Genomic DNA, 12899 nt, shown 5'->3' on the forward strand with positions numbered 1-12899 from the left:
ATACAGAGAAACTCTGGCCAAAAAAACCAAAACAAACATACAAAAAAATAAAACAAAACAAAACAAACAAACAAAAAAAAAAACAACAACAAAATTCAGACAGAGAAAACAAAAGAGACCAATGACTAATTCTTTTGGTGGTAGTGGTGGTGGTGGTGGGTTTGTGTTCATGTGGACACACATGTGAAGGCTAGAGAGAAATCTTATCTTGGGTGTCCTTCTTCAGAAACCATAACATTTTTTTTTTGAGATAGAGTCTCTGACATGAAGCTTGTTGGCAAGAGAGCATCAGGGAACTGACTATCCCTGCGTACTCAGAGCTGGGATTCTACATTCACACCAATCTTGGCTCCCCAGCACAGTCACTAATTCTTTAAGACTGGCCACAGTGTTATTAACTATGGACAACGCATCCACTAAAAGGAGTAATTATTGGTTTGTCAATGACAAAGGCTTACTGAAGACGTAACGTAGGAAGGCTCAGACAATACACTTCATGAATTACTGTCCTATCAGCAGGACATGCCTCTCATGGTGATGAACAAATCATACTATAATTTCCTAACCTGAAACAGTATTTACTTAGTCAATTCCCTTTCCTCTAATCCCTTGTTCAACAGATTATCATCAGGACCAGGATTTCAACAGAAAAAAAACTAATATGCTAGTCTTGCAAAGGTGAGTAGTTATTCCTCATATGAAAGTAGTAAACCAACATGTTGGTTTCAAAACATCAGCCAAATGAACTTTACTCAAGTCTGAACTTTGTCAAAGTGTTGAGAATGAAACACTGTTGAACATTCAGGCCCAAATGAACATCTGTACCACCCCCATTTAAGGTTCAGGGATCATAAAGGAAGAGGGACAGAATGGCCTAAGACTTGGAGGGAAGGTTAGAGTTTTGTAGAACCCTGGCTTCTGGGCATGACGTGGCCATTGCACTCACAGGCTCTATGATTACTTACACAAGACTGGGCCTGTCAACATTTTAAATGGAAGAGAAGGAGTTCACAAATCCTCATCCCTCTCTGAGAATTTACAGGTTGCTAGAGGGCTCACAAGGCTCCATCCCTCCCTGGTTATGGTTAACAGTTGCTAATGAAGAAAAGACATTTTCTTCAGAAACAATCCCTCACCCATGTAAGTAACCCCTCTTGAACTCACTGGGTCAATTCTCAGCATCAATAAACCAGATATGGTGGTACAAATCTATAATCCCAGCACTGAGATGGACAAAGGAAGATCAAAAGTTCAAGGTCATCCTGGGCTACATAGTCTGGTCAGGAATAAATGAAATTTTGTCTCAGACAGAGGAAACAAGTTGTCAAGGCAGAAGTAAGAAAAGGTAAGAGCTAGTCAGTAATAAGCCTGAGCTAATGGCCAAGCAGTTGTAATTAATATAAGCTTCTGAGTGATTATTTTATAAGCAAGCTGTGGGACTGTAGGGGCTTGGCTGAACTGGAGAAACTTTCCAACCACACAGAACCTGAGGAAAAAGAGTCACTATGGCAGGGACAAACCAATGAAAGAGTGGAAAAAAAGAAACTAGGAAATGTAGCAAGGAACAATAACATCCACAAGGACTTTAAGATGCACCCCAAATGATTTCTGAAAACTAACACAAAATGGGACCTTCTCTTATTACCTATAAGCTCAAAAAGTCCTTCACCTAATTTAAAGAGCTGTTATAGGACAAGACAAGCTAGTTAAATAGAAACTTGAAATGAAGCACATTCACCTTTTGGTATATGACAACCATAAAGCAGAACTTTTTAAAAAATTCAAAAATGTGTGCAACCCTTAATTAGCAAATAAAAAATCCAAAGCAATTGCATAAACAAGTAGAAACCATAAGTACTGTCAAAAAATCATACCACGTATCAATAATAAACAAACAAACAAACAAATAAATACATAAATAAATAAAGGCTGGGTGGTGGGGGCACACGCTTTTAATCCTAGCAGAGGCAGGTGGATATCTAAATGAGTTCAAGGCCAGCCAGGTCTACAAAGTGAGTTCCAGGACAGTCAGGGCTACCCAGAAAAACCATGTTTTGTTTTGTTTAGGGGATGAGGGGCATAGACTATTAGCATTTTCTTAAAAGGCAGCTTTATTTCCCAGAACAGTAGGTTCATGTTAACAGAGCATTTACATTACTATGAAATCCAATACACAAAAAGTGTTTTCCTCTGTGTGTGTGTGTAACAACAGCTTAAAAACCACATACTTACTAACTATATTAAAGAAGACAGTTCACATCAAGTAAAGAAAAAAATTGTGATTCTCATATGTAAAGTCTGTGTTAGTTATAGTAGTAAGTATAGCTAGCTGCTTTTCCTTCCAAATATTAAACAAGTGTGTATATAATGTACAAGATGATCAAACAATTAATAATCAAAGAAATACAAATTTAACAAAAAGTTATGTATTATCAAATTAGCAAAAAATTTTTAGTATTTTTTTCTTTTTAATTAAGTTTATAAGCATGTGTTTGTAAACATATGAGGGCAGAGGTCTGCAGTGCCCAGGAAAAGGGAATCAGATACCCTGAACTGCAGGTGGATAGGAACTGCCTGGTTGGGTCCTGGGAACAGAACTCAAAGCTTCTACAAGAGCAGTCCTCATTCTTAACCACTGCACCATCTCTCCAGCCCCAAATTGGCAAAGATTTAAAACTAAAAACACTAACTATTTAAAAGAGCACAATGGTTGCCAATTTCTCCTGGAAGAATGAAAACTGCTATATAGTCTTTCTAAAAGGTCTTTTGCCAACCAAATGTATCACTTAACAACCAAGACAGAGATCAGCACCCAAAAATGATTGCACAGAACTCTGAACAATTCCTTAATTGCAACATTATTAATTATAACCAAAATTTAGAAACAGTTTAACCCATAAAATTAAGGGGATACTTCAAGTGAGCAGCAACAAAGTTACAACCAAGAGCTTTTTAACACAATAGGGGATGGCAGCCCAGCCAAGGTGGGCAACTACCACCTATAATCCCAGCACTGGTGAGACAAAGGCAGAGGATCTCTGTGATTTCCAGACTAGGAAAAAAAAAGCAGTGGGGAACCCAGTGAGATGGCTCAGCAGGTAAGGGTCCTTTCCAACAAGCCTGACAACCTGAGTTCAATCCTTGGGAGCCACATAATAGGAGAGGATCAACTCTGTCAACTTCTCATTCCTACACCATGGCACTTGATTGTGTATTCGTGTACAAAGACATTAAATTAATTAAATGAATTATTTTGTTTGTTTTTCAAGACAGGGTTTCTCTATGTAGCACTGACTTGTCCTGGATTTCGCTCTGTAGACCAGGCTGGCCTTGAACTCAGAGATCCGCCTGCCTCTGACTCCCAAGTGTTGGATTAAGGGCGTGCGCCACCACCGCTCAGCATTAAATTAATATTTTTAAGATATAACAGAGGGAGGCTGGACATGGTAGTGCATACCTCTGATCCAGCACTCAGGAGGTAGAGGCAGGCAGATCTCTGTGAGTCTGAGGCCAGTCTGGTATACACAGTGACTTCTAGCTTCACTGAGACAGAATGAAAGCATGAAGGGCAGGAATACAGTAACAGCTATACTCACCTCTACAGAGTAAGACATTTCTTCATTACAGTTGTCATTAATCTTCTCAAAGAGTTCTTCACACAACTAGGAAAGCAGAAGGAAAGGGTCCATGAACAGCCCAAATCAGAAAAGTACTACATTCATTACAGCAATAATAAGATATTTCATCTTTTTTTTCTTTTTTAATGTGTAGCCCAGGCTGGCCTTGAACTCGTGATCTTCCTGCTTCCGCCTCCTTCAGCAAATCCTACCAGAGTGCTCCACCACAACCGGCAATATTTTATCTCTTTATCTCTCCAAATGTGCATGTCATAAGCCAAACATAATTAGTATTTTAAATAAAAATTTTATACTCTGATATGCTCTTAATTGTTATTATCCTTCAACAATGAACACTGATATTGTTTCATTAGGAAGAAAACCCCATTTATCCAAATTTGATTCTTCATACTATACTCAAGTAACTAGTAATACATCACTATAACAATAAAACTGACTAAAAATGAGCAAAAAATTTATAATCAAGGACTTATCTGCCATGGCCTGCAGGTGACAGTGCATACCTTCAATGCCAGTACTTTGAAGGCAAAAGTAAGGAGACTCTCTGTGAGTTCCAGGCCAGCCTTGTCTACATAGTGAGTTCTAGGACAGCCAGGGCTATGTAGTGAAACTGAGTCAAAAGGCACACAAGCAAGCAAAGACTTAACAGCAACATTATTCATCATAACCAAAACATACAGTCTAAAGAGGGTATGGGGCTGTAGCTCAGCTGGTAAAGTACTTGCCTAGCTTGCTCAAAGCCCTGGGCTGGATCCCCGTGACCCCATAAACCAGGCATGATAGCACATTAAATTTAAAAAAAAAAAAAATTTTTTTTTAAATTACAAAAACAAAGAGATAGAATGTAGTTAGCAGCAGAGTACTTCCTTAGAACACTGGCCTAGGTTCTATCCTTAGGACCACAAAATAGAGAAAATAAAAATACATTATTTTTTTTTTGTGTGGGGGTGGTGGTTTCTCCATATAGTTTTGGTGCCTGGCCTGGATCTCAAACTCACAGAGATCCACCTCTGCCTCCTGAGTGCTGGGATTAAAGACGTGTGCCACCACTGCCCGGCCAAAAATACATTCTTTAGAGAAAATCTATATAGGAACTTTTCCTTTTTTTCTTTTATTATCTTGGTTTTTTAAGACAGGGTTTCTCTATGTAGCCCTGGCTGCTCTAGAACACTCTCTGTAGACCAGTTAGCCTCAAACTCAAGATATTCTCCTGCCTCTACCTACAGAGTGCTGAGATTAAAGGTGTGTGCCATCGTGGCCCCACTGTATAGGAACTTTTAATAAAGTCAGATCAACATTTCCTGAGTGTTCCAGAATTTAGAAAAAAAAACTGTTAACACTAAAAGATAGGATAATATGGCAGTTTAGAAACAGCAATGTTTTTAAAAAACATTAACTTTCCTATCTTAAAAATATGCCAATCTTTTCCTCTCAATAGTAAGCACCTTTGAGAGAAATAGACAGGCTGTCTACCTTTGTGCCTTACATATCACAGTTTCTGGCTACATTTTTAGCAAATAAAAAGCCATTTGAGACTGAAAGTACCGATGGGCACAGATGCCGACATTCAACTGCTTTACCTGTGGAATGATGCCAGCTTGGCTCTCCTCTTGTTTCCCCATCATCGTGTAGGATTTCCCAGCACCAGTCTGCCCATAGGCAAAAATACAAACATTATACCCTTCAAAGGCGTGTAAGAGCATTTCCTTCCCAATGTCATTGTATACACGATTCTGCGATGCAAAACAGGGATCTTCAGGCTGTAAAGATTACAAAGGAAAGTTATGGCATTTTACTAATAGTCTTTCCTATATTAATTTGACTGCTTCTACATTAAAAAATGTTTGGAATCAGAATAGTCATTTAAACTATACTACACATTTTTTTTTGTCGTTGTTATTTTTGTTTTTTCAAGACAAGGTTTCTCTGTGTTGTTTTGGTGCCTGTCCTGGATCTCACTCTGTAGACCAGGCTGGCCTTGAACTCACAGAGATCCAAGTGGCTCTGCCTCCTCAGTGCTGGGATTAAAGGTGTGCGCCACCGCCGCCTGGCTACTATACATTTTTTAAAGAACCTTCTACATACCTTTTTTTTTTCCAATTTTACACACACACACACACACACACACACACACACACACACACACTCACTCTCACGTTGAGAGGCACTCTAGAAGTTGGGGCTCCAAGATTTTCTTAGGTAGAAAATGGGAATAACAGACCAAAGGTCAGATGTAAATACAACACTACTTCTTTGAACTCATTTTACAGTGTGGCTGCTTACAAAAAATAACAACTTTAATGAAGAACATTTTCAATTCCTCCCTCAACCCTTTCCTTGATGATTAGGTTTTGCGGAGAGTCTGGAACCTCCTTCCTCACAAAACAGGAAGTCATGAAAGGTCTAAGGAACAGGAAGCACAAACGGGAGCAGTCGACAAGGTTTGGTTCACACTGACTGAAGTGTCAGGGAAAGCAAACACTTGATCAAAGTAAGTATTTTATCCTCCAGGGAGTAGTCTCTCTATCAAAAAATGAACTCATGGCTGGGTGTAATAACACAATTTGTAATTTCATCACTGAGGGAGAGGCAGGAGGATCAGGAGTTCAAGGTCAGCTTCAGCTATACACAGTAAGGCCAAGTGAGACTCTGTCTCATTTGGGGTGTTTGGTTTTAGTTGTTTTTTTGAAACAGAGTTTCACTATACAGCTCTGGCTGGCCTGGAACTCAAAGAGATCCATCTGCCTCTGTCACTTGGCTGTTGGGACTAAAGGTGTGTACCACCACACCAGGACTTTGGGGAAAAAAACTCTTTAAAAATTAAAATTAAAATAAATTAAGAGGCTGGGGATATGACTCAGTGGGTAAAGTGCTTCTGTGCAAACATGAAGGTCTAAGTTTAGAATCCCAGTGCCAACAAAAAAGCTGCCCATGACAGTAGGCACCTTTAGCCCTAGTGCTAAGAAGTAGTTGAGGATCCTAGGGCTCACTGACCAGACAGTCTAGCCAGGTGGTGAGCTACAGGTTCAGAGAAACACTGTCTCAATATGGCAGAAAATGATGGAGAACACTAGATATCAACCTCCAGCCCCCACACACAATACATGAATGAGCAAAAAAATAACTTTTTTAAAATTAACTTATGAACTGGGAGTTCACTGGCCAAGTGTTATAGTCCATGCATGTAATTCCAGTTCTTGAGAGGTTAAATCAGGAATACTGGCCCAAGTTTGAAGCTAGCCTAGGATACACAGTGAGTTCAATGCCAATATGGGCAATGAGACTCTGTCTCAAAAAACAAACAATAACAAAAAAAAAACTAACACATCTTCCTCAAACACACACACAGAACTCATCCTTGACCAAACTCAGAAAATTACAACTGGATTTTGGGACAACCTAGGATGAAAGAAAGACAAGAAAGGCAAGGGAGGCAGCAGACTCACCGAGGTGTGAGACCAGTAAGAGTAGTCGAAGCTGAAGGACTTTGGTGCTTCCTTTGGGTTCTTTGGGTTAATAATACCTAGAGAACAAAAACATTAAATTGTGTTAAGTCCTTCAATTACAAGTTCATCAGCTCAATATATTATACTTTATGTTCAAATCATCCCAACAGCACATTTATACTATTGAGTCTTAACAGGACAATCAAAAACCAAAAGTATAACTTTTGAAGAGGTAATTTATACTGGAACACACACACACACACACACACACACACACACACACACACAACCAGACCACACACTCATTTGGGTGTTACCACTATTCAGAATAGAGTCTAATATATAACAGGTTCTCAGTAAATCTTCTAGAACTGAATGTTTGTCCTTTTTAGGTAAGTTAGCATCTAAAACTTGGAAATGGGCTGTTTCTATTTCAAAGATCTCATAAGGTTTGAAATACTTCAACACATTAGAAATAAAAATTAGAAAGGTACCAATATGAAATAAATTCTTTATGAAATGCTTGCTATCTACTTCAAAAAAGCATTTGATAATAAGGTACTCATTGCAAAGTTTGTGTTTTCTGAACCCCAAGGTAGACAATATGTAATCTACTACATGCATATATGTGCATAGATGTTTATGCAGAACCACAGAGTACTAATGAATCATATATTAAGTGGTTTCTCATGTGACTAATACCACCACACCACACTGCAGCAACTGACTGAATACTGAAGATTAATCCTTCCTTTTTCATACATGCAAAGTTTTATCCTCATATTTCATATGAGACAGACTCTCCCAAACATGTAGTCATGAAATCTCAAAAGACTGGATATCTCAACCAAATAATTTCGCTGAGGCAAGGCTACATCTCAAACTGTCAGTGAGAACAGGATTAAAAAATAAACCTGTCCTCGGCAGCTGGTGTGCAGGACACAAACAGCAACCGTTGCTACGGTGCTTAGTTCTCCCTCTGGCTGGATTCCTCTGGGTACAGCCACATATTTACTTATGTGCCAAACTCAAATGCTGACAGAGTATTAATAAGGCTCACATTACACATAATCATGTGACAAGAAAACTTGGTTCTAGAAAGAACATCTCCCTACAAATAAACGGTAATTTAATCAAAGTCTTAACAAAAGAGTAAACAGACCAGCCAGCATTTGCCATATCGTTACTCCAACCCGTAAGTATTTTGTATTTAGTAACTTTTTTTAATCTTCCTAACCACTCAGTGAGGCAAATGTTTTTTCATCCTCATTTTATAAAGAAACCAAATAAAAGTTGAATATTCCTCAGGCCACAGAGCTAGCTAGTGGCAGATACAGCATCTGAATTTGCAGAGCTACCACAATTAGCCAAGACATCATCGTGTAAATGCTTATTCTCCACATACAATGATAAGGTGAAAGAGAAGGCATTTTATATATTTATATTCAGCTATATGCATAGAGCTATCCCTTAAAATTAAGCCACAAGCATTGTTTCAAACTCTCTTTATTCCTTTAAAGTTTCCTTGTTTTAACAATAAGAATTAGACAACAAACTCTACCACAAAAAAAAAAAAAAAAAAAAAAAAAAAAAAAAAAATTAGAGTCCTACTTTATGAATCAGAGCTAAAAACTACTAAGAACTATGAGGTGGTGGGCATGCTCCTGAAGTCAATCTATTTTGTTGTTGTTGTTGTTGTTGTTTTCGAGACAGAATTTCTCTGTGTAGTTTTGGTGCCTGTCCTGGATCTCACTCTGTAGACCAGGCTCTGCCTCCTGAGTGCTGGGATTAAAGGCGTGCACCACTACTGCCCAGCTCCTGAAGTCAATCTTTACCACTCCAAAGCATGGTTAAAATAAACACTTCTAACAGCTAGAAAATTGGCTGTTATCAAACACTTAAGCCATATTTCATTCAGTTACCAGTTGTCAAGAACATGACAAAGTACAAATTCTCAGACTCTATCCCTTGATTTGTCATTTTCCCAAGGGGAAAACAAAAAAACAAAAAAAAAAAAATCTACATCAGAGTATAGTAAGTTCACATGAAATCTTTTTCTTCCCCCTCAAGCAAGCTTTTCTCTCTGATCTTTGAAGCCTCTGATAGGAATATGGCCAGCCTGGGTTTCTTGTCTGTTTGCACGCTGCTGGGATTGAAACCAGAGCTTGCACATGCTAAGCAAGTATGCTACCATTTGCTACATTCCCATCCACCTCCTGTTTCTTTAAATAACTGCCTATATCAACAATAAACAGGCCAGGCAATGGTAGTGCATGCCTTTAATTCCAGCACTTGGGAGGCAGAGGCAGGCGGTTCTCTGTGAGTTCAAGGCCAGCCTAGTCTACAGAGTGAGTTTCAGGACAGCCAGAGCAGTTACACAGAGAAACCCTGTCTCGAAAAACCAAACCAAACCAAAAAAACAATAAACAGAAATACACAATTTTTCAAAAGCTCTTTATAATGCTTGGATCTAGCTCAGTGGCTTCCTAGCACATGTAAGACCCTGGGTTCAATCCCCAGCAACACACACACACACACACACACACACACACACACACACACACACACACACACAGTATAATATGAAAAAATATAATATAAAAATCAACATTGAAAAAAAAAATCAACATTGTTAATTTATCTTTTGGGGAGGAAGGAGTTATCAGAAACTTGAGAAGACACAGTAATTCCTAGTATTTTTTTAAAAACATCTTATTTTATGTGTATGGGTGTTTTGCTTGCATGTATATCTATGCATCTTATGCAAAGCCAGAATAGAGCATCAGATTCCCTGGAACACAAGTTACAGATGATTGGTAGCCACCAAATGGGTGCTGGGAATCAAATAGTCCTCTGAAAGAGCAGCCAGTGCTCTTAACCATTGGGTCTCTCCAGCCTCTAATTTCTACTTCTTAAGTTCTGTATCTGCAATTATAGAATTATTATTATTACTTTTTACTTGTATGGGAGCTTTGCCTGCACTTATGCATATGCACCACTTACATGCCTGGTGCCTGAAGAGGGCAGAAGATGAATGTTGGGTCCCTTGGAGCTAGAGTTACAGATGGTGTAAACCACCCTGCAGGCACTGGGAATTAAACCCAGATCCCATGGAAGTACTCTTAACCACTGAGCCACCTCACCAGCCATATTCTTTTTTTAGATTGGTTTTCAGTTGTGTGGGGGTTGGGGGTGGGGGCAAGTATATGAAGTATGAGTTCAGGTACTTAGGTCCAGAAAAGGTTGTCTGATATCTTGCAGCTGGAGTTACAGACAGTTGTGAGCCACCCAAAGTAGATGCTAGCAACCAAACTCAAAACCTCTGCAAGAGCGGTATGTGTTCTTAACCAATGAGCCCTCCTCATTCCTCCTTTTTTTAAATTTAATTTATTTTTACTTTTATTGCTTCTTTGTGGATTCACATCATGCATTCTGTTCCCACTTATCTCCCTGTCCCCTCAAATCCATCCTCTGCCATTTAAACCTCTCCCCTCGACAAAAAAAAAAAAAAAAAAAAAAAAAAAAAAAAAAAAAAAAATGGAAAAGAAAAAACAAAGCAAATAAAAACAAAAGAAGGAGAATCTTGTGGTGGAAGCTGTGGTGTGGCCAGCTAAGACACAGTTCACCCTTTAATCTGCTCATCTTTACTTGCAAGTGTTCATTGGTCTTGCTCTGGTTTCTGCTCTATCACAGAAAACGGCCTGTCCCTGGGGCTCCTCCTGGATACCCTGTTGTCCTGTGTGTCATGGAGACTCTGCTGTTTTGGATCTATAAGTTTGTCTCCTTCATATGCTCCAACAGTTCATAAATGAGGTGGATGTTGGGGTGAACAACTTATAGCCCTGGGCCTGGGCCTGGGTGGTAGCTGGGTTAGTCAGCCAGCCAGCTTTCCCTCATCATCACTATCCAGATGACCTCTCCAGCACTATCTCAGCTAGCTCACTCAATGCAGCCTACAGCAAGGAGCCAGGTCAGCTCTCCTGCTCTCCCGGCCCTCAGATCCAGGTCTGCCTCACTCATATCACCAGGGCCAGCTCCACTCTTTTGCCCAGGCAAGGTATAGGGCCCTCTCTCCTGATTACTGTAGGGGGCATAAGAGGGTGGTAGGTAGAGGTAGGGTGAGCTCTCATGCTCTCAGGGCTGGCTCACCTGCAACCCCAACAACAGGATCAGCTCTAGTGTGCTGTCCATGTGGGGTGCAGGGCCTGCTCTCTTGTGTGCTATAGCTGGTGTGGGGCAGGGTGAGTTCTCTCACTCTCATGACCCCAGGGCCAGGTCTCTTGCCTGTCACAACTAGCAAAGGGGGGAGGGCATCTTTCCCTCACCCATACCACCACATGGCAGACTGGGGTGGGGGTTTGAGGGTCGGCTCACCTGTGACCCCTAACAACAGGGTCAGCTCTAGTGTGTTTCCCAGTTGATGTGTATGTATGCCTACAGTGAGGGGTGGGGGAATTTTTCCCAAGTGCAGGGGAGAGCTCTCCCCTGAGGGGTAGGGCCAGCTTGCCTGTTGCAACATCCAGGACCACCCATCCCAGAGTCAGTGAAAGGCTGGCTCAGCATAGCATGGTTCCAATGATCTCCATGCTAACACCAGCCATGGACATCACCACAGACCCCAGCTGCAACAGGATCATGGACCCAGCAGCTTGGGCCCAGGCACCACCACGGCCCCAGTGGCAACCAGGCCCCTCAGATCAGGACAGCCCCATCAGCAGCATGCCTACCCCTGCCCCTCCAGGCATTAATGTAATCCCAAGTGGCTAGCCAGACCCCAGGTATCCTTAGAGCCCTCAGTGGCAATTGTAGTCATCTTGTAGAATATTAATTTAAGATGTGTTACATTTGTTTATGCTGTGCAACATTTGCTTAATGATGCAAAGATGTGTTACACTCTTTTATGTTGCATTTGTTTAACTCTGTGAAACTGTGTTACGGTGCTTGTCTAAAACACCTGATGGTCTAATAAAGAGCTGAACAGCCAAAAGCAAAGCAAGAGAAAGGACAGGCAGGGCTGGCAGGCAGGGAGAATAAATAGGAGGAGAAATCTGGGAGAAGATTGAGAAGTGAGAAAAAGAAGGAGAGGAGGACATCAAGGGGTAGCCACCCAGCTACACAGCAAGCCATGGAGTAAGAAGTAAAGATACACAGAAATAGAGAAAGGTAAAAGACCAAAGGCAAAAGGAAGATGGGATAATTTAAGTTAAGAAAAACTAGCTAAAAATAAGCCAAGCTAAGGCCAATCATTCATAAGAAAGAATAAGACTCCGTGTGTATTTATTTGGGAGCTGGCTATTAGGCCCCCAAAAAAGCCAAAGAGAAAAAAATTTAAAAAACCAACAACAGAGCCATGGATACTATCCCAGATCCCAGCCTCCACAGGGCCATAGACCCAGACATGACCTTAGGCAGCAGCCCATGCATGTCCAGATGTCTCCACAGCTCCAAGTGGCAGCACTGGCAACCCAGATCAGCATGGCTCCAGGCACGGCACAGGTCTTGGACACTGACATGGTCTGAGGTGGCCAACCAGACCATGGTCCTCCGTATGGCCCTCTGTGACAACAGGAGCCTCAGACACCAACTCAGACTCTGGCTGCTGTAGGGGCACAAACCTACACATGGCCCTCTGTAACAGCCCTGGCCTGGACGACACCATGGCCCCAGATGACAGTGCAAGGCCAGAATATCCCTGGTGGCAGCATGGCCCTCTGTTGCCCTCATGCCACAGGTTGCAGCCCAGACCTCGGGCATCTAGGTGGCCTTTGGTGGCAACATGGGCCATGGACATTATAGTCCTAGGCATCAGTCCAGG

The 12899-nt window shown here is 41.0% G+C and overlaps 1 protein-coding gene across 11 annotated transcripts in view; it reads right to left on the minus strand.

The window, feature by feature from the left end:
• Kif1b (kinesin family member 1B) overlaps nucleotides 1-12899 on the minus strand; it is a 140726-nt gene that overhangs the window by 99716 nt on the left and 28111 nt on the right. For all 11 annotated transcript variants that reach the window (XM_028893597.2, XM_028893595.2, XM_028893592.2 and 8 more), the window contains exons 3-5: nucleotides 7085-7161; nucleotides 5219-5398; nucleotides 3597-3662 (exon numbers count right to left, since the gene is read on the minus strand). In XM_028893597.2, the coding sequence (XP_028749430.1) occupies nucleotides 3597-3662; nucleotides 5219-5398; nucleotides 7085-7161 (323 nt within the window). The remainder of the gene's footprint in view (nucleotides 1-3596; nucleotides 3663-5218; nucleotides 5399-7084; nucleotides 7162-12899) is intronic.

This window comes from Peromyscus leucopus, chromosome 2 (assembly GCF_004664715.2).
Source record: "Peromyscus leucopus breed LL Stock chromosome 2, UCI_PerLeu_2.1, whole genome shotgun sequence".
Classification (NCBI taxonomy): domain Eukaryota; kingdom Metazoa; phylum Chordata; class Mammalia; order Rodentia; family Cricetidae; genus Peromyscus; species Peromyscus leucopus.